The sequence below is a fragment of the Chiloscyllium plagiosum genome, unplaced genomic scaffold (assembly GCF_037043375.1).
Source record: "Chiloscyllium plagiosum isolate Xiang-an unplaced genomic scaffold, Cpla_swu_hap1 HiC_scaffold_11, whole genome shotgun sequence".
Classification (NCBI taxonomy): Eukaryota; Metazoa; Chordata; class Chondrichthyes; order Orectolobiformes; family Hemiscylliidae; genus Chiloscyllium; species Chiloscyllium plagiosum.
The window spans coordinates 49,147,733-49,175,552 of NW_028270149.1; the positions used below are offsets into that span (position 1 = coordinate 49,147,733).

The window sequence follows — 27,820 nt, forward strand, 5'->3', positions numbered from 1 at the left end:
TTACATGCATGTAAATCAAGTTTTACCTACCCTTAAATGAAGCTGTCAGCCTGATATACAGTGTAAGATAAGGGTTCATCATTATCTCACTCAAATGTCTTTATTTTCAAATGTGAACCTATGTAGTGGACTCAGTCTATAGCTCTATAGCACCCTTCACACAGAAGTCTGAGCTGTCTTTACCCAATGTATGCACTGTGCTGTTTCAGTGAGGCAAAAAAAACTGGATACCAATCATGGACAGGATATCAGCCAAGTATTCATCAGCTAAGTTGTACGTATTGCCACTATGGCTCAGATCAGATAAATCAGGAATTGGAACTGATCACTTTTCTAACTCTGCACTGTACATTCCGTTCAATTCCACACTGAACCATTGGGGAATACTCAAATGTGACTGTAATGTTACTTTGATAAAACATAACAATTATTAATAAAATTACTGAACTGTTTTCCAATAAAACACAATTCTATTGAACACCGACATTGGTGTAAAATAATAACAAAGTGGACTGTTTAAGAAATTTGATGTCTTACTGTTATATTTAGCTACAACATTATTTTAAAAATTAGAAATGCTTTTATGTTGCCATGAAATGAAACAACTATAAAAGATTTTCCATGAGACTAGCTTGACCTGTTTTTGTAGGCTACCTGTTTACACATTAGTTAAGGTCAGATGTTGGCTTTCCCATGGCGTAAGAGTCCAAAATGCACAAAATTAGAAACACAATAGAGTCATAGAGGTCTACAGCACAGAAAAAAAGGCCCTTCAGCCCATAGAGTCTTTGCTGGTTGAAAAAAAAGTTACCTAACTATTCTAATCCAACTTTCCAGGATTTGGCACATTGCCCTGTATGCTTTGGCATTATGAGCACAGATGTAAATATTTAAATATTGTGAGGGTTTCTATCTCTACCACCCTTACAAGCAATGAGTTCCAGATTCCTACCACCCTCTATTAAAAAGATCTTTCTTCCCATCCCCTGTAAACCATGTGCCGCTGAACTTTGAACTCTACCCCCTAATCACTGATACCTCCACCCAGGGGGAAAAGTTCCTTCCTTTCTACTCTATCTATCCCCTCACAATTTTATAAATCTCAATCATGTCTCCCTTCAGTCTCCACTGATCCAAAGAAAATGACACAGTCTATCAATTTCTCTTCACAACTAAAAATTGTCCAGCTCAGACTACATCCTGGTAAATCTCTGCTGCATACTCTCCAGTGCTATCGTATCTCTCCTATAATATGGATTCCAGAATGGTATTCAATGTCTACCCATAGCTTAACCAATGTTTTATACAGTTCCAGCATAATGTCATATGATTAATTGAACCTAAACAAACAAAAGCACGGTTCTAGCACAGGCAAGTTTGGTAACTTCAATAGGTGAGGCAGGAACATTAGCTGGGGAGGTGTTACACAGCATTACAAAATATTCGAGAGCTTCAGAAGTGAAGTTAGTTGTAAAATGTATCAGACCATGTCATCGGCATTAGTATATATATATGATATAGAACATTAAACAGCAAAACCACAGGGTAAACATTGTATAATGAAATTCAACCATAAACTTTGCAATGGAGAATATAAATTTAATTTAGCAAGAGGGTTATTAAATAGCCAGTGGAAATATTTTCCACAATGTTAATTGTTTGCAGTTTTTTCTAAAATAAGGAAGGAGTAAAAAATCCATCAAATCAACATGATACTGCTTGTAGTAAGGTTGCGTGGAGAAATTAAATACCTCCCACAATAGGTTTTAGTGGGTGGGTTAATGTAATGTGTTCCATGGTCTGGAAGACAAGCCCATAATTGCACTGAGAGTTTTCTCTCACGTGTGCTTGTGGAGCAGGAAGCCATAATTTCCTATTCTGTGCTTACTAAGCTGAATTCTGCTTACTGTCTTGGAGAGCAATGGGTGCTGTTTTGTAGGTAATGAAGTGCTGACTGTTTAGTTCCATTGCGCGTATTGCCATAACTATTATAGATTAGACTCAATGGGTGGTATCATACCATTTGCACTAAGGTGGCTTTGGAATGATGGATGTTTGGGGGAGCATTTGCAGCATAATATGTTGGGTTGATCACTTCTGACTGCACCATCAGAGACACGGTAAACAATGGACATGGCTACCACTTGGCAGTAGCAGGTAGCCCAACGGAAGCAACTAACTGACCATGTGAGACAGGTTTGGGGAGCTGTTGCGATCCTATTAACAGTGCTAGGCCCCAGGCTATGGGAAATTTCCTGCAGCTCTCTGGAGTCAACTACCTGGCAGACGGTGATTGTGGGCCAGTGAGGCATCCTTTTCCTAACCCTGTCACCCTCTATAATGATAGTCTGGCAGCTGTGACCATAAATATTTTTTGAGTTTCAGACATTTTCAGCGAATGCCAAATCCGTGGGCCATTTGGTCCCTAGCCTACGCTGCATCTTTAACAATATAACACTTTTAGAGACAGCCTCTTAACTGGCCAGCTCCAGGATGATCACAAAGATTGGTGACCAAGTACCATCAGCAACAGTAGAACTTGCTTTTGATCTCTTCAGTAATTTCTTAAAAACAGGAAGATAGTGTCCGAAACCCTTGCCTCACCATCTGAGCCCCAGCTCTGGTATAAAACACCTCCACAAAGATAACCTGAAATCCAGTTGCTTTTTTGGAAAAATGACATTGAATACAAGCTGTGACAATCTTTTTTGCCAACAGTAAAGATAATTCTGAGATGTTCAGCTTGCCATTTTTTAAGACATTTTTTGAGGTAAAAGTCGGATCTGAAGAAAGGAAGAAACAAATACTATGTAAGCTTAATGCTAACAATTAGTTATACTGCGATCCTAGTAAAATCACGTTTTATGATATCAAATGCAGTGAGACAGGAGATTTCTTTCTCAAAATTTATAGAATCATCGGTAACTAAATCATGAGTTGTGGGAACGTTTAATCCTTATCATGCTAAGATCTTTACAGTGAAATTAAGTAAATTCCTCTGACTAGAACAATCCTGTCACATAGAATAATCTTTATCATTACAGCATTAAGTAATTCCACTGCGCCCCAAACATGCCACTGAACACACAGATGGAATCTACACATAACCAGTCAGATTGTAGGAGTTGAATTCCGATTTTGCTGCTTTTGACTGAACAGTTGCAGCCGATGGAGCAGGTGCAGAGCGGTTGGCTGCAGGATTCTGGTAGGACATTGGTCGTCTACTGTAGGGCTCAGTTCTCCTACCTATAAATGACAGGGACAGCATGACTCCTCCAATGATGGACAGCATTGCGGCAACGACCCCAAGGTACAAAGACTCACCGATCTCAAACTTGAGGTCACCAGGAATCAATGGATTATTGAAATTCAGTATCACTCCATTCATTGTCCATGCCACTGGCACCAATCCTGCTAGGCCAGCTATGATAAAGAAAACTCCTCCGGTGCCAGCAACCTTGTCTTTTATTGGAGAATCCTTGGCACATACTGTGCATTTCATGCCAACCACAGAGATTGTTATAGCCAGTAATGAGAGACCAACTGAAATAACCATCATGGCACGAGCAGTTTGCAGGTCTGCCGGCAGTTCCAGGACTGAGTTGTAAGTTTCGCATTGGAAAACACCAGTACTGAACATGGCACATGCCCACCATAATCCTTTCATGTAGACAATAGCAGTTACAACATTTGCTCCAATGTGTGCCGTGATCCTCCAGTGGGGCATAATAGTAGCTGACAATGTCCCAACCATGCCGATTATGCATACGATCAAAGCTACTAATTGCATGGCAGTGTTAGCCATTGTGAAACTCAAAAGATTTTCCTCAAAAATAGTTCTTGCGTCCTTACAGGATGCATCCAGTGCAAAACTCTGCTTCAAATGCCTGTTGTTCCCGTTAGTGACCTGGCTTCATGTGTCTATCTGAAACCATAAAGATTAAAGTTTTACTGATGACTGCTGAATAAGTGACCTTGGTCCCTGCAGTAACTAAGCTTAGCAAATAATAAATTTCCTTTATTGCACTAATACAAAGAGTTGAAGTTATGTTTTATTTGAAATTCACTGAAATAATCATTTAAAAGGATTGTTTTGTTTTTACAATGGTGAGACTACCACGTGCAACTTAACCTTAAATACCCCTATCACATTGAGACTATCATATACCTGACAATTCACTCACATACTTACAACTTGCATTCAGTATTTGAACTAGTGGATTTTATTTCATCATGCTCAAAGTTGGAGTGCCATCGATCATTGTGGCACTTAGCATATTGTTAAACTCAATTTTAAAAATGTTAATGCGTGCAAAATATCACTAGTCATTCACTCCTTCTCACAAAGCAACTTTGGCTTACAATGCTGGGGCTGTCTTTCAGATGAGAACTGAAACTAAAGTGCAAAACTGTTCATTTCTTACATGAGCTACTGTTGGCCCTCTAATTCTGTCTGCATCTCCTTTATTCTTCTCTTTGCTTATCCAACTGCTCCTACATGCCGGGTGCCCACAAACTGCTTGCAAGCAAAGACAGGTTTCAATTACAGGGGGCTATGTCATCTGCAGCAATTCTCAAAGATATTCTGTTGGTGTGGGAGAATAAAATTGGGAGGGTAGTTATGATCAGACTGAGAAACAAGTGTGTGATTGTGGCACTACAGCAGGGCTGGAATAAAAGCTGCTGTCCAATCAATTACATAGTTCTGATAAGCTTACAGTTTTACTGGCAGTCTTCTGTAGTCCTTTTAGGAATGATGTGTGGATCATATTTTCCTGAATACAACAGGTCTGATCGTGTGACACACACTCCTGACCAGTTCACAAACTGTTTGTGGAGGGACCACAGACATCAGCAGCTCAATGTGAAATGCTAATTGGATTTGAGGCACAATTACAACCACTCTGGTGACTTCTGCTTTAGGTATCGTCATACATTGTCAGCAGTGCCATTTTTAAAGCCTAAAGTCAGATTCCCATAGGGTGACATGGTGGCTCAGTGGTTAGCACTGCTGCCTCATAACACCAGGGATCCGGGATCAATTCCATCCTCTGGTGACTGTTTGCATGATTTCCCTGTGTCTGTGTGGGTTTGCTCCTGTCCAAACATGCGTAGGTTAGCTGGATTAGCCATGCTAGATTGCCTGTAGTATAAAGAGATGTGCAGGCTCTGTGGATGAACAAGGGGTTATTGCCCCAGTTGACCTATCATCTTGACCTGCTCCTGCCCCACTGAACACATCTCTACATATCTTAACACCATCCTATCCCCTTGGTCAAGGAACTCCTCAGCTAGGTTTGGGACACCACCCACCCCTTCCAACCCCTCTATGACCTTTGCATCCCCGGCCCCAATGCTTCATCTTCATCATGGACATCCAGTCCCTGTACACATCTATCCACCGTGACAAAAGCCTCCAAGCCCTCCGTTTCTTCATCTCACACTGACCCAACCAGTACCCTTTCACAGACACTCTCATTCAATTGGCTGAACTGGCCCTCACCCTCAACAATTTCTCCTTCGAATCCTCCCTCTTCCTCCAGAAAAAGGGTTAGCCATGGGCACCTGCGTGGACCCCAGCTATGCCTGTCTCTTCGTCAGGTCCATGGAACAACCCATCTTCCACAGCTACACCAGCATCATACTCCACCTTTTTCTCCATTACATCGATGACTATATCAGCGCCACCTCATGCTGCCACGAGGAGGTTGAACAGTTCATCAACTTCACCACCACATTTCCCCCTGACCTTACATTCACCTGGACTACCTCGGACACCTCCCTCCCCTTCCTGGACCTCTCCATCTCAATTAACGGTGACCGACTCAACACAGACATTGACTACAAACTCACCAACTCCCACTGCTACCTGCACTACACCTTCTTCCACCCTGCTTCTTGCAAAAATGCTGTCCCTTATTCGCAAATCCTCCACCTCTGCAACATCTGCTCCCAGGAGGACCAATTCCACCAGAGAACATTCCAGATGGCCTCCTTCTCCAAAGATCACAATTTCCTCTCCCATATGGTTGATGATGGAGTTTACGCATTCTCCACATGTCTGCGTGGGTTTTCTCCAGGTGCTCTGGTTTCCTCCCATAATCCATAGATGTGCAGGTTAGGTGAATTGGCCATGCTAACTTGCCAGTGCATCTCATCCACTTCCCGCGCCTCCATCCTCAAACCCCACCTCTCCAACTGCAACAAGGACAGAAACCCTCTGGTTCTCACCTTCCACCCTATCAACCTCCGGATACATTGCATTATCCTCTGCCGTTTCCACCACCAACAAACACACCACACCACCAGAGTTATTTTACCTTCCCCACCCCTATCTATGTTCTGTAAAGACCATTCCCTCCACAACTGCCCTGTTAGGTCCATGCCCACCACTAACCCACCATCTCCTCCCGACACTTTTCTCTGCCACTGCAACAATTGCAAAACCTGCGCCCACACCTCCCCCCCTTACCTCTGTCCAAGCCCCAAAAGGATCCTTCCACATCTGTCAGGGATTTACCTGCACTCCCACACATGTCATCTACTAGATCTGTTGCTCCTGATGTTGTCTCCTCTACAGTGGGGAGACAGGACGCCTAATTGCAGAATGCTTCAGAGAACATTTCCAGGACACACGCACAAAACAACCCCACTGCCCCATGGCCAAAAACTTCAACTCCCCCTCCCACTCTGCCAAGGACATTGGGAGTCTTGGCCTCCTCCACCGCCAAATCGTTACCACCCGGTGTTTGACTCAGAGGGTAGAAAACCTCTGGAATTTTGTATCTCATAAAGTTGCTGATGCCAGTTCATTGAATATATTTAACCAAAGAAATAGATAGGTTTCTAGACACTAAAAACACTTGGAGAATGGGGAGAGACAGGGAGCATGGTGTCATGATAGAGCATCAGTCATTGAATGATGCAGAAGGCACAATGGCTATGTTTCTAGGTCAATAGGTCAAAATCGTGAAACTGCATTCTTAATCACATTGTAGGTGTACAGACCCCCAGCACTGCAAATGTTCAAGAGGACAGCTCACTGCCACCTTCTCAAGGACAGTTAAGGACAGTTAATAAATACTGGCACAGTCAGCAATGTACACATTCAGTCAAACAATTTTCAAAAAGGTACTGAAATGATATCCCTACACACACCATGTAACTAGGACTGTAATAATTCACTAAATAAGATTAAGGTCAGAGAGATTAAAGAAGCAAACATAAACCTAGAATTAAATATTTACTTTTAAAGTTTGATGTGGAATCTTAAATATTAGTTTACAGAATCAGGATATAACACATTAGTAGAAACAATTGTAATCCATTATACCTAGACATAGCTTATGCTAAAGCAAGCAGGGTTATAACTCTTTCGGTAAAAGACTTGTTTATGTGTGGGCTTTCGCACTTACCCCTTGTTCCCAGGGTGTTTGATCAAGTTAAGACAGTACATATAGAAATTCAATATGAATATCAGCAAATAAAATAAATGGATACATTGTTAGCCATGATGGAGCCTTGACTATCAATATTTGACAAAGTAAAACTGTACCAGTGGCTTAAGCATTAGCATTCTTTATGCTGCGTCAGAAGGTTTTGAGATCAAATCTCCCCTCTGTACTTGAAACGAAAATCCAAAGCTGAAATTCATGAGCAGTAGTAATGGAATGCTACACTTACAAAAGTATTCTCGTTTAGAGATAATATTATGTTGAGGTCCAGTCTGCCCTCTCAGGTGAATATAAAAGATCTTATGATAATATTTTCAAGGAGATAGGTTATTCTCATGTCTTGCCTAAAGAATTCCTTTTAACTAATATTACAAAAACAAAATATTTGCTGATTATCACTTTGTAATTTTTGAGAGGTTATTCTGCGAAAATTGGCTGCTGGATTTCCTGTACAACAGTGACTACACTTCAACAGTACTTCAATGACCATAAAGTCCAGCGGTTGTGAAAGTTGCTTCATAACTACAACCTTTTCTTTCAGTTCATTCGACTCATTGAAATGCATTCATGCCATCATTTCTCTGTTGAAATGATTGTACAGCTTTTGCTTTTACTGCTATCCCCATCCTCCAACTCACTCACTCCACCAACCCCAGCACCAAATACCAATTATAAATAGTGGATGTTGCCCTTCGTAATAACTTTTCTAAACTGTCTGTTCAAAAGGTTTAGTTTCTGTACACTTATCAAGAGATTACAGTCTGGAATTCAATGGCAAAATACAATGCAAAACCCTACAATTTTATGGATTTTTGCAGTTTGTTGTTCTTAGAACTTTAGCTGACAAAGCGTCATTTATTTAATTTAATTCTAAATATATTGCTATTAGTTCATTGTTCAGGTTGAAAAAAAAGAAAATATGCTTTGCTTACCTCATTACTGACTGCCGTAAGGAAACTGAAATGTGAAAATGAGTGACGGGTAGTACCAAAGCAGCAACTGAGGTCGACTTCCAGGTTTTTAACTACCCATTCGTAACTAATACAAAACCACAGTCCTGGATTCAATATTGTGTGTCCTTAAAAAATTGAATTTTTTTCTGAAGCAAATTAGATCGAGGTGCATCACAATTACTGCAGACATTAAATTACTGAAAGTTTTTAAATCCACGACTTAGGCACATTAATTTCTGATTTTGTTTTGAAATTACGATCAATCTGTCATTAAAGTGTTAATTCATGCTTAGTGGAAGCAATTTAAGATCCTTTCTCTATACGTAAATTGTTTATGCTCATTTAACCCTTTAAATTCTCTACATTTCTCTGGATACTGTAATAGATATGGATACATAAACGTTAATAAAGTATTTTAGTGCAAACACAATTTCCCTTAAATCATAGTTGTATATTTATCACAGTCATTGTTGGATGTTTCTCAGCTATTGGCTGATACAAAAACATACTTTTCTTTTTAAATGCAATCAAAGTTTGGTGGTGAAAAGGTTAATTTGTTGTGGGAAGGATGTTTTTATTTAATCTCCATCACATGCTTATGGAACAGCAACAAGTTTAGCTTCTTAATCGTATCAATCAGGGCTTAGAAAAGTGGTTTGTCCACAAGTAACATTTTGTTTATGGCACGCACTGCTCCATACCAGTGATTCTGCTCAAACCCATTCAAAGGAAAATGAGCTTCAAACAATTAGCTAAGGAATATCTTAAATGGCAAACTTGGGTTGATCCCATCAAATTTATCTACTCATTTGTCCTTCCACCAAAACTGGAGATGGGCTGTTTTAACAAAGTATTATTCTACTATATAAGCTATCTCACATTTCTCAGTTCACTTGAATAATAGTTTGTTTTGCTGAGTAATTCCTGAGCTCAGACACTGCCTCTTTATCACACACTACCAGCAATGTAAATGGTTTCTGATTAACCTGTTCCGTGATGGTATTATGTACCCTGGATCAGGTGCGATTTGAACCCAGGCCTCCTAACTCAGAGTAAGGGACACTACAAAGGCAAAGCAGGGCATCTCCAGCCAATTTCTTCAGCTGTGCCTCCCCACACACAAGACCACAATAATAATCAAAGTGAATACACAGTTCCTCCATATACAATTGCTACAGTGCCATTTTGAACTTTAATGTTTAATGACACCTTAGATGTAAGAACTCTTAAGCATATATTTTTAATGAATAGTTGATTGGAAAAGTGCATGTGCATGTTGTGTACTCTGACTTGATGTGCCATAGCCATGTAATCTCTGATGTACTTTCAACTTAAGCAGTAGTCCATTAAACCCGTCAGATAAAACATGGCATACAGCTGAAATAGTGTGGACATTTTTTCTGGAAGCAGCAGCAAGGAAAAATTAGAACACCAGTTCCTGGGTGAGTCAGAATATGGGGGTGGCATGGTGGCACAGTGGCACTGCAGCCTCACAGCGTCAGAGACCCAGGTTCAATTCCCACCTCGGGCAACTGTCTGTGTGGAGTTTGTACATTCTCCCTGTGTCTGTGTGGGGTTGCTCCAGTTTACTCCCACAGTCCAAAGATGTACAGGTCAGGTGAATTGGCGATGCTAAATTCCCCTAGTGTTAGGTGAAGGGGTAAATGTAGGGGAAGGGGTTTGGGTGGATTGCTTTTTGGAGGGTTGGTGTGGACTTGTTGGGCCAAAGGGCCTGTTTCCACACTGTAAGTAATCTAAAAAAAATCTAAGATGTGAAATTTCTGTCCCTGATTCTGTAGAAATGGCAGGCTATATGAGACAGAATTGAAACACCTTCCAGTCTCATAGTAAAGGTAACTACAGAGGTCGACAAAAACCTGAATAAATAAGGGTCACCACTCAGTGCTGGGGAAAGAGTGCTACAAAGCTGCATTGGGCCAGAGATCTCATTTAATTGCAAAAAAGCAGATCAAAGAGATTTTGAATACTTTGCAGGTATATTTTGAATCCTCTACTAATGCTACTTATGAACTGAGGATGAGAATGTAAAATCAATAAATCATTTACCAAAGAGAGTTCCAAATGCTCTCAAAACTAGCACTACAGACAAAGAAAGGAGAAGCACAAAAGTGGCAACTCTTACAGACCAGCTCAGCAAAAAGCCTGGAAAGTTGAGAACTCAATAAAGCTTTGAATAGATTTCACTATCCCTTGCCAGTGACTGAAGACATTTTGCCACAACTTATGAAGACAATAGTTCTAACTACTCCTGGTGTGAAAGATGGTTACTGGGCAGGTGAAGCTGGATGACAGCAGCTATTTACTAACTACATTTTGACTATTGCTTGGGCTATAAAAATGTAATTTGTCATTCCCACTGTTTTGGAAGAATACCAATGAGGACAACACAAAATTGTTAGTGATTTTCCTGGAGCGGTAGCTACCTGGAAGGCATAGTCTGCTGGTCTTTGGATATGGAGAGATTATACAGAAAGCCATCATGGATCATGATCAGAATTTAATGTGACTGATAGAGAGAGTTGTGAGATGAACCTGAAGCTGAACAAGTAACAGTTGCAACTGAAGATCTCTGTCGTAAAGTACAAGGACGATGTATTGTTAAGAAAATGAATTTGCCAGAACCTAACAAGGTAAGAGCTGTAGCGGAGATGCAGCACAACCGATGCAAAGCAGAGCAATGATATATTGGATTTGTGAACAACTAAAGTTGATGTAGTTAGTTCCTGACTAATTTGTCATCAGAATGTGAATGTTTGCTCAATACCAAAGGTGTTTCGCAACACTCAAGAACCAACTCGCATTAAAATTAAACAACTACTGAGCAGCAAGATCAGAGTGAGATAACACAAAGCCAAACTTTGATGCAGGTGGGAAACAATTGCCAAAGCTAAGAATTGGAGAGCCAGTCAGAGTTCAAACTTTTAATGCTCTCAACAAATGTGAGCTCTTGTGGCCTCAGAGGACCTGTGTATATCAACTGTCACCTGGATTATATTTGGTAAATGTGAATGCAGACAGCTGTTGATGAAAATGTGACATTACCAACTATACAGAGTACAAAACAACCATCAAATCTAGAGGTCCATCAATCCCCAGCAAAAGCAATCAATCACTGATAAAAGTTACCACAGCAGCAGTACTCATCACTGGAATAATATTCCCTAGTGAAAGAACATCACTTCAGGAATGAGCTAACACCAGAGAAACTATCAAAACAATGTGTTCACACACCATCAGAAGATCTGCACAATTTAACAACTGCGTAATGAAGCAGTAACTGCCAAAGTGGGACAGAATCAAATTAATACACAGTTTGCTCATCAATGATAATTTTCTGACCTTGTATAGTGAGTAACTTATAATTATAATTGAGAATGCAATTTGTTTTATTATAGAAGAGGGAATTTTTTTGGAGAAATGCATTTGTACCTTGTAAACTCCTATATGCCTTGTCGTAGTCATGTAACCTCCGATATAGTTACTTTTAATTTTAAGCAGTAGCCTTTAAACCTACCAGTTGAAACACACATGTTGGTCAGCTTCTGAAATCATTGTTGTAGGAATGAAATTTTGTTACTGGAATCACTGGAGATTTCAATGTGTTTCAATGGGCAAGATTTTGCTTTCCCTGGTATAACAAAATAAAAGTCCCTGGTATAACAAAATGTAAGCAAAATAAAAGTCTGATTTCCGATCTTAACCTTCCAATAATCCTTTCTAACCCTAAAAGGTGACTTTAGGATCTCAACCTTGAGGGGTGACTACCTTATTTCTAAGCATATACATCTCATTAATGCCCCAAACCTGGCATTTCCAATTTTCTCCTCCACCAATTAACTAAATGGCACAAATTCCGGACAAATAAAGCAAAGCAGGCTGCAGCTCACCAAATACCTAGGTTATCCATTAAACAACTGCTTCTTCGACACAAGATTTTTGCATGTTCCATGGCTATCATCCTCCTCATTTGTCATTCATACAACTCCATATTAGGAAAACATCAGCCTCAAAACACTACCATGTCTGCTCTTGGACTAACACAGCCATTTCTTCAGGCGAAACTTTACTTGGAGCTGACGCCTTTGACTTGGATGTTTGTGCCAGATCATTTTGCATTCAGATATAGCCATGCAGTTAAATAGGATGCATTTGCACCATAATAGGCACATACTCTTAGCTTGCATTCTTAGTACCCACTCAGGTTAGTATTTCACCTGGGGTCTGCCAGCCTCTGTGTTGGCCATATTGCTTTCTCACTTTACACAGTTTTGAGCACTTGGTCACAGGCTGCCAGTCTCTGCAATTTAGCTTGCTATTAGCTCAGCGGGAGAGGCAGGAAGCTTGTGACGGTGAGGAGTGCTGAACAGTCAATGTATCTGTCAGGAAGTGGGTGAAAATGTCACTGTACAACACTGTCCTATAAAAACATCAGAGCTACAGCATGAGCCAGCAGTTTACACAGCAAGCTCACAGCATGTGATTCAACCACACAGTGACAAGTATAAGTCCTTAACAGGGTTACAAGGAAGACACTATGTCTTCAGATACCACTACAGTCAGTTAAGAGGCTGGTCTGATTATATTGCAGAATTATGGTTGAGCGCGTTTAACCAAACTCTTGATTCTACCAGAGCCTTAGGCTCCAATTCCTTACAGTTTGAGAATTGAGACTCATTTGGTTCTGTAGATCAAGTAAAAGAGTAAGGGATTACATTATAATTAGCTCAAACAGAGTGCTATTGAGACATCAGTTCAGGGAGATGGGCCATAATCAGTCAGAGCTGTACTGCCAAGTCAATGTGCTGCCTGGGAAATGGTCACTCAGAGATGTTTTGTCAATAATGGTCAGGGGGCTTAACAGGAGCACTCCATAGCGACCTGGTGAAAGCCGCAATTCAATATGGAGATAGTCTTCATTGTCTAGATTGTTGGTGGAATAGTCACTGTGATGGGGGTCAATTGCAGATAGTAGGATGGGAAAGAACTGGCAGCTCTTGAAGGGTTTCAAGCAGGCCATAGTAATTCTGACCATTACCTGGTGAGGATGTAGGCCAGTAAAGGCATTGGAACTTTCAACATTCTGGTCTCTAGGGGTAAAGTTTGCACCTTAATCATATTGTAAAAAGTCTCAACTGAAACAGGGAAGCTGAAAGATCATTGAGGTCCGAGGGTCAGCAACAGAAAATAGAGTATGTATTGTTGGGTGAAAATTGTGTGTAACTGGTGAAGCCAGCAGATTACTCATACTTGCACAAAGTTGGAGGCTACCCATGTCGGATCAAAAGTCAGCTGCACAAAATGGCTGTGACTGCATGAAGCGTGAGCAGTGGAGGTTACTTCTTTATGGTGGAATAAAGTTAATTAATAAATGAACAGTTATTTAATTTTGAGGCCACCCTAAGGGACATTGTAATAATCATACATCCATTCGTTGCCCAGCAATATACAGTAAGAATGATGGCCTTAAGCAATCGTGAATATTGCATGGTGCACACTAATTACCTCCTTGTCACATCAGCTAAACAAGTGTAATGAGAACAAGGAACTTAAAAGAGCAACCTGAATTCCCCATTTGCTAACTGTACTCCATGGCAAATTCTGGAAGACAATACATCCCAGATTCCAGATCCTCATACTGCACTACAGCTGTGCAAGTGCATGGTCTATGGAGTAGAAAGGAGGCTTCTCTCTGTAGATGAAATGGAGGATTGATAGCAATCATCTGAGCATTAGTATTGCGTCGAGGATTAGGACATTTACCTGGAGGGTCATTCAAGGGACTATGATAGTATAATGTATTGCAGAGGCTGAGAGGCCACAGACAAACTAACAACCACCCAATTCCAGGATGAATGAGCTAGATTTAGATCTTGTCTAATTGTTTGCAATCCTATTGCTCAGCTACCAAGCATACCCTGCTGAGTGCAAAGAACAAGTGGATTTGTGCAATAGTCCTTGAACTTTTGCATTGTTGAATAAATAAATATCTCATTATCCATGTGATTGTATCTTGGCATCATCCTCTACATCTTACACATGACTAGCTCTACATCACTGTTAAACAAAAAGCAGAAGTGAAACAGTGCATGGAGCTAAGGTTAGATAGCTGTTAAGGCATCAATCAGGAAATGGCATCTGCGTAATGTGTAGTGAAATCCCTCATGGTAGTCATAGGACCATAGAAATAGACAGAGTTGCAAATCATTCAACCCCTCGAGCCTGCTTCATACAGCTATTCAATAGATCATGGCTGATCCTACATTTCTGATCTCCAGCAGGGCAAAATACTGCAGCTGCTGGAATCTGTACTGAAAACAACAAATGCTGGAGATCACAGTCAGTCAGGCAGCATCCATGAAGAGAGAGAAAGCTAATGTTTCAATTCTATGAGACTCTTCATCAGAGCTGACCTGAATTGAGGAGGGAGGAGCATTATGTAATGGTTGGGGGTGCCGGCGGGGTGCTGCTTTGGAATGCAGAGGGAGAAGGAATGTTGATAGTTTAGATTAAGTGATGTGAGAATGGCAGAACAATGGCATATCTAGTTGCTAGACTTGAAAGAGAAGACAGTCGCACTGGGAAGAGGTGAGGGGAGAGAGGACATGGTGACATAGAATGTAACAATTGAAGCTAAATAATTCTTATTCAAATGTCAGGCATGATTTCCCCTTTATGAATCCATGCTGACTCTGCCTAATCACACCATGCACTTTTAATTGACTTGCTGTTACAATACTCTTCCCAAAGAGTGGTGTGAAGCTAATTGGCTTATCGTTAGCTTTTTTTCGTCTCCTTCCCATTTTACATAGAAGTGGTACATTGGCAGCTTTCCAAGCCTGTGGGATTTTTCCAGAATTTAAGGATTCTTGGTAGATTATTACCAGTGCATTCATTATCTCTGCAGCTACTTCCTTTAATATCCGGGGATGCAACCTGTCAAGTGCAGAGGACATACTGGTTAGTGCCATTAGTTTCCCTTGTGATAATGATTGTATTTATGTCTTCCTCGCCATTTTGTCCTTTGATTATTAGGTATTTTTGCTGTTAGTGTCTTCTATCATGAAGACCTTGTTACGACACGGGGTAAACTCTCCTGCTTACTGTAAACCAGCAACACAGAAAAGATTTATCCTGTGCAATAAGTTATCAAATTTTGAGAGGCCAAGAACTATTTAAAGTAAAAATTAACAACTTTATTTCTTAAAGTATAACAGAGAATAATTACAACTCCTCTCTAACCTATCTTTTACCTTCCCTTCTCTAATACTTGTCCGATAAAATTCCCAATTACGATGTACAAAACAAAACTTCTTATCACAAAACCAGGCAGCTTTCAGTTTTCTCTGTATTCCTGTCTTCTTTTCTTCTTCTTGAGGATTCTGTTTCATAGGTTACTGATCGATAAAGGTACCTTTAAGAGAGCTATTTTTCAGACAGTTTCAGACAGCTGGTAGCTTGGCAGTTCTCCTCTCAAATGTTCAATTTTCCCTGGTCTTACACTCCCAAGGAATGGATTGTTTCATTGGTTTTTAAGATTGTCAATATGCTAAATTCAAACTGGATTGAAATCTGGTATTTTTGGGGGAGGGTACAATTTAAACTGACTGGCCTAATTCGAATCTGTTTTGTCATTTCCAGGTAACCCAGCTACCCTCGCTACCCCAATAGCATATTACATTGTATCATTTTCAGAACACTTGGTGCTATCAGGTAGTTTTTGCTAGATTTTAACTCTCTTAAAGGTACAGTACACCTACATATTCATAGTATTATTCAACTCTCCTGTTGTTCCCTGGTTCCTTACATTGTTTCACCTGCCTGATTTTCTAAGGGACCTGTGCTCATTTTGGCCGCTCTGTTCCTCTTTATATCTTTAAAGATACTCTGCTTTTATATTGCTTGCAAGTTTATCCAGAAAGTTTATTTTCTCCCTCCATTTTTGTCATTTTTATTTGAGTCCGAAACTTTTAAAATCCTCTGACTTACTATTAATCTTTGCTCCATTGTAATTTTTTCTCTTTCAGTTTGATACTATCTTTAACTCCTTTTGTTAATCATCATTAATTTGACATCTTCAAAGAATCATTCTTCTTCATTTGGATAAATCTTTGCTCTGAATCATGGCCAAATTCCTCAAATGTCTGCCATTGTTTATCAACCTTCTCTGCTATACTAGTTCCGCTGTCCAGTCTAGCCAGCTATGCCCTCATTCCTTTGTAATTGCTCTTATATAAGTTGTTTCTGACCCTAATTTTAAACTGAATGTTAAATCTTATAATATTATGGCCATTGTTTCCTAAGGGATCTTTTATTCTGAAGTCATTTATTAAACCTGTTGCATTACACAGTACCAGATCCAAAACAACTGATCCCTGGTTAGATCCACAACATATTGTTCTAGGAAACTGTCCTACATACTCTATTTATGAATTCTTCCTTGTGGCTATTCCTCCATATTTGATTTTCCCAAATCAGCATGAAGATTAAAGTGACCCATGATTAGTGTATTGCCTTTTTGAAATGTCCTTATTGCCTCCAGATATATTCTGTCTTCTACAGTGTAGTGTCTTCTTCCCCTTTACCTACACATGTATGGATTTAACATCTTCTGATCCAAGGTAATTTATTGTTACCATACTTATTCCATATTTTACTTAAGTAAGCCACCCCATCACGACTTACTTCCTCCCTTTCCTTTCAAAAAGTCACACACCACTTAAATTTAATTTCTAGCTTTGATCTCTTTGTAACCATGTCTCTGTAATGGCCTTAAGATCTTACCCATGAATCTCTAAGTGTGTCATTTATTTATTTATTTATTTTGAATGATAAGTACATTTATTTTGCAATTTCTTCTCCCTTTCAGCCCATGTGCTGCCTTTTATTAGTACACTCTGTCCTTTCCTCTTCTATTCTAGGTATGATTTCCTAAATAGTTGCTAAATCCTATGTATAGATTAGATTAGATTAGATTACATTACAGTGTGGAAACAGGCCCTTCGGCCCAACAAGTCCACACCGACCCGCCGAAGTGAAACCCACCCATACCCCTACATTTACCCCTTACCTAACACTATGGGCAATTTAGTATAGCCAATTCACCTGGCTCTGCACATCTTTGGACTGTGGGAGGAAACCGGAGCACCCAGAGGAAACCCACGCAGACACGGGGAGAACGTGCAAACTCCACACAGTCAGTCGCCTGAGGCGGGAATTGAACCCGGGTCTCTGGCGCTGTGAGGCAGCAGTGCTAACCACTGTGCTACCGTGCCACCGTGTAATCCTATGTATCTCCTTTCAAAACTCTACTCCTCCTCTCTTTAGTTTAATGCTTTCTCTTCTACCCTAGTTATTCAACTCACTAGGATTCTGGTCTCATCATAGTTCATGTGAATTCTGTCTGACTGGAACAACACCTTTCTACCCAGTACCTTGCCAGTGCCCTATGAACTGAAACTCATTCCTCCCACTCAAACTTTGAATGATGCATTTAATTAGCTTCATTTTATTTACTCTGTGCCAGTTTGCTTGTTGCTTAGGTCGTAATCTGGAAATCATTACCTTTGGGATTTTGCATTTTAATTTAGCTCCTAACTATTCAAATTCTTTCAGCAGAACCTTCTTTCCAGTTCTATAAATGCACCTAGTACCAATATGGATGATGACCTCTGGATACCTCCCTCCTTTTCCAAGTTATTCTTCAGCCTTGAGGAAGTAGAGTCATGGTATCATACAGCACAGAAATAGACGCTTTCATCCAACCAGTCCATGTCAGCCATAATTCCAAATTAAACTAGTCCCACCTGCCTGCGCTTGGCCCATATCTCTCCAAAACTTTCTTATTCATGTACTTATCTAAATGTCTTTTAAATGTTGTAACTCTACCCGCATCCACCATTTGCTCTGGAAGTTCATTCTACATGCAAACCACTCTGTGTAAGAAAATGTGCCCCCATGTCATTTTAAAATATTTCTCTTATCATCTTTAAAATATGCCACCTAGTCTTGAAATCCCCCACCCTAGGGAAAAGACACCAACCATTCACCTTATCTATGCCCCTCATTATTTTATAAACCTCAATAAGATGACCTCTCAACCTCCTACACGCCAGTGAAAAAGTCCCAGCCAACCCAACCTCTCCTTATAACTCAAATCCTCCATTCCCAGCAACATCCTGGTCAATCTTTTTTGAACTCTCTCCAGCTTAATAATATCCTTCCTATAACAGGAAGACCAGAATTGGACACAGTATTCCAGAAAAAGCCTCACCAATGTCCTATACAACCTCGACATAATGTCCCAACACCTATAATCAAAGGACGAAGCAATGAAGGCAAGTGTATTAAATCCCTGTTTAACCACCCTTTCTACCTGAGTTACAAACTTCAAAGAATTATGAACCTGAACCCCTAGGTCTCTCTGTTCTACAACACTACTCTTAATTGTGTAAGTCTGTAATCCTGGCAGCAGGCAGACAACACAGCCTCAGGAATCACACTCATAACTATGAAGAATAGGACCTATATCCCGAATTATACCGAACTTTACCAATACTACATTTCTATTTCCTTGCCACTTGAATGGCTTCCTGTACCACGGTGCAGTGGTTAGTTTGCTCATAATCTCTGCAGGCCCTGATCTCATCCATGCAGATTGCAAAAAACTCATTACTGTTGGACACTTATCAGAGCCAAGGCTCCTTGAATACATTATGTCTTCATTCCTGTCTCATCTATAGTTACAGCCTCCTATCACTGATAACAGACTAAATTTTAATTACTTCATCTGAGGACTGTGATTACCTCCAAGGGCAAGATATACAGGCATTGCTTCCTCATCAGGGAATAATATGATTAAATATCAGTAACTTGGACTACAGATCCTCAACTTGGATTAGAAGTTCCTCAACCTGCAAATACTTATTACAGAGGTATATGCTCTTAACAATTTAGGTGTCCAGAAGCAGCAGCAAGCTTCAGCAGCAGCACATCACATACCTGCCATTATTATGATACTTTATTAAATTTACTGATTAATTACTCTAGTTTCCCTGTTCTTTGCATTTGAAGGATCCTCTGATCTTTATGTTTTATTGTAATGTCAACAGTTTACAAGAAACTAATTTAGATTTTTCCAAAATAAAATAAAAATTAGACATGCACTCAGTTCTAGAGTGAGCTACTAAATGAACTGGTCATTGTATATCTCCAAGCCTTCAATGCTAATATCTTCCTTTGTAAAAGTAAAACTGATATATACAACATCTTTTTCCTGCAGCTATGTGTGATCCTGTACTCTCACTCATATGGTCATACAGTCATAGAGATGTACAATACAGAGACAGACCCTTCGGTGCAACTCATCCATGTCGACCAGATACTCTAACCTAATCTAGTCCCATTTGCCAGCACTTGACCCATGTCCCTCTAAACCCTTCCTATTCATATACCTATCCAGATGCATGTTAAATGTTGTAATTGTACCAGCCTCCACCATTTCCTCTGGCTGCTCATTCCATACACACACCACCCTCTGTGTGAAAAAGTTGCCTCTTAGTTCCTTTTAAATTTTTCTCCTCTCATCCTAATCCTATGCCCTCTAGTTCTGGACTCCTTCACCCCAGGGAAAGGAACTTGTCTGTTTATCCTATCCATGTCCCTCATAATTTTGTAAAACCTCTATAAGGTCATCCCTCAGCCTCCAGTGCTCCAGGGAGAACAGCCCCAGCCTATTCAGCCTCTCCCTATAGCTCAGATCCCCCAACCCTGGAAACATCCTTGTAAGTCTTTTCTGAACCCTTTCAAGTTTCACAACAGCTTTCCGATCGAAGGGAGACCAGAATTGCATGCAATATTCCAAATGTAGCCTAACCAATGTCCTGTACAGCCACAACATGACCTCCCAACTCATATACTCAATGCTCTGACCAATAAAGGAGAGCATATCAAACACCTTCTTCACTATCCTATCTACCTGTGACTTTACTTTCAAGGAACTATAAACCTGCACACCAAGGGCTCTTTGTTCAGCAACACTCCCCAGCACCTTACCATTAAGTGTATAAGCCCTGCGAAGATTTGCTTTTCCAAAATGCAGCACCTCACATTTATCTAAATCCATTTTCCACTCCTCAGCCCATTGGCCCATCTGATCAAGATCTTATTGTACTCTGAGGTAACCTTCTTCACTGTCCACTACACCTCCAATTTTGGTGTTATCAGCAAACTTACTAACTATACCCCCTGTGTTTATATCCAAATCATTTATAGGTCTAAGTGTGGCCAGACTCTAACATATTCCCTGTACATTTTATTCAGCCTTAGTGTTATCAACATAAAGTGCATTGCATTAGCTGCAATCAAAAAATTGAGCATTGCTTGGTCAGCATAATCTCTTTCATCCTTGAGCTCTCCGAAATGGCTGCTGATCTCTGCCATCAGTGTGACTAAGCCAAGTTTGACAACAAAAATTATACTATAGCAGACATGGTAACAATGCAAGTGAAAGAACATTGAAAGAAGTAATCATTATTTACACTGACGTAGAATCTGTGTCAACCCTCTATTCTCAGCATCTTTGCTTCTACCTCTTCTTTGCTCTTCTTCCAATGAAGGTCTGATCTTTGTAGTGGAGAGAATCTACCATAGAATTGACCCTGTTGACTTGGAAGACTTGGATGGTCATCCCCAGTTAAATGTGGGCTTGGAGTGGCCAGGCCTATTAAGCATATATTGTCCAAATGCAGACTCATCCTCCCTAACCTGCACTGCTGCAGGCTTTGAGATCACTAGCAAAGGGAAGTTGAATGTGCCATGCACCTTTGCAGTGATGTGAGAAGAAGCTACTGGAGTCTGTGTATCCTGCTCCCCCTCTCTGTGGGGTTTGATGTGGGGACCTTGTCTCAGAAGGAAGGGATGACTCGAGTGAGGTTGTATTGCCTCATTGCCCAGTTGCCTTGACATTGATGCTGATCACCCATGGCTGGAGACACGGAGTACAGGCATGCACGTACCTGACCAACAGTGAGTGTATTGCTGCACCTGGCTCGCCATGGTGATGCCTAATCTGTCCATGGAGGCACTCAGTGCATGCATACCTGGAGCCAGCACAAAACTGAGAACACAGGTGGACTCCTCTGCCCTTCACGGGACAGCACAGTGGCCACAGTGGTTAGCACTGCTGTCTCACAGTGCCAAAGACCCGGGTTCAATTCCCGCCTCAGGCAACTGTCTGTGTGGAGTTGCACATTCTCCCTGTGTCCACGTGGGTTTCCTCCGGGTGCTCCAGTTTCCTCCCACAGTCCAAAGACGTGCAGGTCAGGTGAATTGGCCATGCTAAATTGCCCGTAGTGTTAGGTGAAGGGCTAAATGTAGGGGAATGGGTCTGCTTGGGTTGCGCTTTGGCGGGTCAGTGTGGACTTGTTGGGCTGAAGGGCCTGTTTTCACACTGTAAGTAATCTAATCTAATCTAATTACATCATACTGAGGGACTCTACCTGATATTCCTGTGCCTGCGTTTGCAAGGTAACCAAATCATTAAAGGCCACGAACAGGAACATATATTCTGCTGGGAGCTAAGCAAGTGCCTGGTCTCTGGCAGTCTTCAGAGTACAATAGGCATCGGTATTTCCACCAACTGCAGGGGTATGTTCACCAGATTGTGCTCAAGACTCTAATTTCAAAGGAGTACCCATTGAGATGAAAATCTCTGAGCTGATACACAGTGCAGGTGAATGCCTTTCTGGTGCATCTTTTGAGGATTCAATCACTTTCAGGTGGAGCTGAAAACGTCCAGCACTGAACTCTTCTTAATAGAGGTTCACCAGATACCACTACTGCCTGCATAAGAGAAGAGGGATTTGGATGAACTGGATAAAAGATGTGCCGATTAAGATATGAGTTAGCAATGGGGTTAACGGGAGAACAGTGCAGTACAGCACAATGGAGCTTACTGGATTGATTGCTAGTTATGGTGTTGTTTTGAATGCAGAGTATCAGAGTGAGTATCAGCTGATGCTCATCGTTGTAGAGTAAAGAACATCCTTGACCTTCCTGTGGCATTGGTGGCATCCCTTTCTTCTCAGGACACAGCACCGTCCTGTGCTGCAATTATGTCAGTCAGACTGGATATGGTGTTCTTTGGCAATAGGTAGGGAAAAAAAAGTCCTCTTCCCTACCAGATGTCCCACTGGCGCATCGTGATCCCAGTCCTGGAAGCAGAAATGTAACTTGCCTTTCCTCTGAAATGTTCTCAGAGTTGAGCAGGTGTAGTTCCTGTCTTGCAGTGACTGAAGGGGTATGCAGATTTAAATTTGACACCAGAGCATTGTAAGCCAGAAGGTCCTGCCACTAGCGAGTATTTACACCTCAGTCTCCACATGATTACGAGGAGATGGCCAATGGCTCGGCTGCATGAGGTAAAAAGTGGAAGGTCATGTGAGAAAATTCACCCTGGGACAAGATGGACTGGACACAATGAAACTTACCACCACCACATTTTAACTGCAAGTGGGAAAATCTAGCCTGATGTTTTGCAGTTCATATTGTGTAGGGGAGTTCCTGGTTATTTTCAGCAGCCAGCACAAGTAGTTTTCAAAAGGCATCCCCAACTTTATTTACTTATCTTCAAAGGCAGTAGAATTGAAAGGTGACTGGATGAGCAAAGTTTCTAGAATATCTAATCAAAGGGGTTGTGAACATATGCACAGATAGTGGTAAATGCTGAGAGGCTGTTTCTGCTCATGGGAGAGTCTAGGACCTTAAGACTGAGGTAAGGAAGAATTTCTTTCCTCAGACAGTTGAGTCTTTGAAACACATTGTCACGGAGAGCTGTGGGAATAGTCCTTGTGCATATTTAAAACAAGATAAATAGATTCCTAATCAGTAGTGGAATCAAAGGTTACAGGGGAAAGGCAGAAAAGTTGAAATAAGGAATAATCAAATCATCTCGGATCTTATTGAATTGCAGAGCAGCCTCGAGAAGCCGAACAGTGTCCTCCTGTTCCTATTTCTCATGGTCTTATGGGAGAACCTTCAAGGTGTATTTCTATGAGGGATAGAAATGAACACTGTCAGAAGGCAATATCTTTGTAAAAAGTGTTTTAACACTGAATAATTGTATCATGAGCAGCATGTAGAAAACAATTGTTATGTTAGGATAAAAGTTGAGGATTAAAATAGTGCATTACTCCCAATGCATTTCTCAGGACAATGTGTAAAAAATACCAAAATAACAAGAAAACAACATTTATATAGTACGAGATTATTTAAACTCCCCCAGGAACTGGGCTGGAGCTAGGAACACAGATTCAGGGCAGGAATTTTCCACATGAAGATCTTTGTGGCAAATGGTAAAATCCAACTCATGGTTAGCATATAGCATGAAATTTCGAAACATTTGGAGAAATTGCTGCAAACCAAAATCATTTAGCAATGATTTCTAAATTAAACTGTTTATATGTAACTAACCATGCAGAATTATTTGACAAAATAATGGGGAGAATTGGTGAAATAACACATTGATTTCAGGAGCTTCCATCTGGTGGTGATGTTAACTCAAATCCCTCAAAGCAAGGTCATTTAAATAAGTGGAGTACAATGAAATAGCATGCCCCCTGTTTCAGACTGACACACTGGTGCTCCAGATGAGAAGACCAAATCACAAACTCCTCAATGAGAAATTCATCCTGTTGCAGAAATAGTTGATCCTCAGGCACTGATTGGCATTTCCCCTCTTAATTTGAAATCTCATTTTACATCCAGAACAACATCAGCATTTGCTATGAGTAAACATTAGGTTCCACTGGACGCAAATGTGCATCTAAGGAGGATGCCAATGTAGCCTACAAGGTCCTTCAGACTCATTTCTAAAACTGCTGTGAGTACATCAGAAGGAGAAACACTGCCTCTCTCTCATCCAGCCTAACCTCTATTTGCCATGTAATTAAAGGGCAACCAAATTCTGCTAGATCCAAATGCTAGATCATTTCTTTCGCCATTTCCCACAAAATTATCAGAGAGGTGTGCAACTTTAACTATTGACTGACCAAATGATTGCCTATTGTTTACATGGATTTGAGAAAAGCTTTTCACACTAACATTTAGCAAAAGAGATGTATTGCAAAAATAATGTGTCACATTTTTGTCTGGTAATAGAGGTGAGAATGTGGTTGGGGATGACAAAACTTTATAACCTAAGACAGAATTTCGAATTTGCCTACTTTTTCCAACCCTGTGCTACTTCCTGTGTTCAGAAAGAGTTGGCTTAAATGCAGTTTTTCTGTGGTAAGTATCGTCATTGTGAGACTGATTGGAAGTTTAAAATTTCTGTCCTCCTTGTTATTTTCATTTTGCCGATTTGAGTTTTGAGAGGGACGTATTAAATGTTTTACCAACTTTAAATGTCAATATTAGACGTTGTAAGTTATCTAAGTTTTTAACTGCAGTGGTTCATGATAGGATACCAACTTGTAAAGTTGGTAGTGCTTATAGAATTCCTCAGCATTAAACCTTTCAAACCCATATACAACGGTGTCCACCATTACGTTAGACATGACCTGACAAAGGGGCACTGTTCCAAAAGCTTGTGATTTTAAATAAATCTGTTGGAACATAACCTGTCAACACCTGACTTCTGACCTTTTTTGTCCCAGCACAACACTGGCACCTCCACACAATTATGTTGGTAGTAATTGAATGAGTGTGTGTTTGTTTTTTATGAAAGATTGACCACTTGAGGGAATTTATGTTTTTTGAATTACATTTATGAATAGTTTTTACAACATAGTTTATTTTAAATGACAACTCCATTACAATTTAGAGTTTGTTACATGTCTATTTCAAACACATAATTCCTGATGTCCACCGGTAGGAGATGGCGGTGAGCTTCCTGAAGTCCTAGTAATTGATCCTGACCAAATGCAGTTACACTTATTTTATTGTGCAACAAACTTTGTTGTCTAAGACCAGGGTATCTTCTGTAGAATATGGAGAGCAGGCACAGATACATCTGCTCCCAAGAAAAGCTACAGTAAAACTCCTTGTCACCACCCACAAACTGTGATTTCAGTGGAATGGGTGAAACCAAAGTAACATGAATTCTGAACCAATTCAGAACCATGATTTTATAAGGGAGTGAGAAGATTTTAGAATAACAAAAATAACTTTATTGTACAACCTGGATACAATGGTAGCATGCTCATCTCTGATCTGAAGGCCGTATGTTTAAACCTCTCTTTAGAAACTAGGTAATCTATGCTGATGCATATTTAGTATTGACTCTATACTATACTATCATAATGTTGTATCCTCTGCAACTAATCGCAAGATAGGCCCAATACAAAGCAAAGACAAAGGAGGATCGATGGCATTGAACTAGTTCAAATCGCCTTTACCCAGTACCACATATTGATAGAGATGACAAGTACCACAAGGTACCAGGAATGGTCATCGAGGAAAAAATTCATATCTAGAACCCGGAGTAATTATAGAGAGGATGATATACACTCAAGAGAAGCAACTGATGGATTGCCCACGTTGCATTCAGTTAGTTGGGAATGGAACCATGCAAGTTCAAACTGATGGAGCAGGATGGTGGAGGGGAAGTATTGAAGAATACTGTGAATGGTATTAAAGTCTGAGTAAGATCAAGAAAGACCAAGCATAATAATATACCATAGCTCCAGACATGACATTGCTTTGTGTTGTTTTAGCACTGGGATAAGGACAGACTGGATACATGTGAACTAGGAAAGTAGTGAGCCATTCAGCTTACTGAGCCTTCTCAACATTCAGTTAAATCATGACCAATTTTACTGTAACCTACCCCAATTTGTTCGTAATCTCAAATCTCCACTCCTACCTACCCCAAAAACCCTTTGCCCATTTGCCCAGGAAGAATCTATCTGCCTCTACCTTAAAAATATTCAAGACCTCTTTTTCTACCACTTTTTCAGGAAGAGAGGATAAAAAGTCATGACCCATTGTGAGAAAATAATTGTGCCTCATATCTGTTTGAAATGGGCAGCCCATAATTTTATAAATAGTGACCCCCAATTCTAGCTTCTCCCATAAGGGAAAACATTCTCTCCATATCTACCCTGAGAAGACTCTTCAGGATCTTACTGTTTCACTCAAGTTGCTTCATATGTTTCTAAACTCCATCATGTCTAAGCCGAGCATGCCTCACCTTTTCTTATGAGACAACCCACTCAATTGAGTCTGGGAATCCTTCTTGATAAGGAGATCAACACTGTACACAAAACTCCGATGTGCTCTCACTAGTGTTCTGCATAACTGAAGCATATCATTCCTAATTTTGTATTCAATTTCTCTCATAACAAATAATAACATTTTATAAATTTCCTGAATTCCTTGTTGCAGCTGTCCAGGTGCACAAGGACACCCAGTTTTCTCTGCAGCTCAGTGCTCTACAACCTCTCACCATTTAGATAATTATTTTTTATTCTTCCTGCCAAAAAACATACATTTAACTAAAGAGTTCAGCAGCAGAGTATTTCCACAAGATACAGTTGTTTGATTCATCATCTGAGTAGCAGTGTTAAGAATGTTCTTTGGGCAGGGAATGGAATAGACAGGAGATGGATCAGCACATCAGTGAAGTTTGCGCTTCATTCAAAGTGCATTTCAAGAGGTCTACTGCTAAAGCTTACTTGAATTCAAATGCAGTAACTGCCATCAATACCCATGTAATTTTACCTGTGTGCTAATTGATGAGGCCTGTATAGTCTCAAACTAACAGCAGAAACTGGTGTCAAATGGCATATGCCTAGGTATTTGTTAATATTTTAACAGTTCTTTGTAAGTTCAGTGGAGTAGGAGTGCTTCACCAATTGCACACTTTACCAATTCTCCCTTTCTATTTTACTTTGATGGGAACCATTTCCATGGATCTCCATCAACAGCCTGACCCTAGCCGCCTTCTCCAGCTGAAAACCTTCACTCTTACTAGCTAGCTTTAACTTAAACCCCAGCGGCTTTGGGTAGAATTCCCACCCTGAGGTGAGGGTGTTAAATTCCTGAATATCGGGGTGATTGAATGCCAGTGTCTTCAGTCTCTGATTGCAGTCAGAGTTAAGGTCAGAGCTTTTGTCTTTGCATTACAGGTGTATCAATAAAACTTTATCAAATTGTCATCTGTCATACAGATAGCAATTCATTCTAACAGCATATGCTTCAATTCCTTCTTAATTTGTACACATCAAACTGTTGTAAAGTTTAAGTAATTTAATTTAAATCAGTAATTTTTTTAAGCAAACCTTTCCATGATTAATCCCTACCTTTTTCAATATCTTTCCAGTCCTTTCAACTCCCACGGTTGCCGTTATCCTAGATTCTGCTATTATCATACAAGTTGTGTTTAACAGGGCGTCA

At 40.3% G+C, this 27,820-nt stretch overlaps 1 protein-coding gene across 2 annotated transcripts; it reads right to left on the reverse strand.

The window, feature by feature from the left end:
* LOC122557239 (claudin-2-like) lies at positions 1–27,820 on the reverse strand. 2 transcript variants are annotated; one of them, XM_043704719.2, is made up of 2 exons: positions 27,727–27,820; positions 1–3,925 (listed from the first exon to the last, which is right to left on the reverse strand). In XM_043704719.2, exon 2 carries the CDS (start codon positions 3,803–3,805, stop codon positions 3,098–3,100), a length of 708 nt encoding a protein of 235 aa, XP_043560654.1. In that variant the 5' UTR covers positions 3,806–3,925; positions 27,727–27,820; the 3' UTR covers positions 1–3,097. The 2 variants fall into 2 exon arrangements, with proteins under 2 accessions (XP_043560654.1, XP_043560656.1); XM_043704721.2 differs by lacking the exon at positions 27,727–27,820 and adding an exon at positions 8,387–8,467.

Excerpts from the sequence above, each read along its gene's own strand:
- LOC122557239 (XM_043704719.2), bottom strand. The coding sequence starts at position 3,805 with ATGGCTAACACTGCCATGCAATTAGTAGCTTTGATCGTATGCATAATC.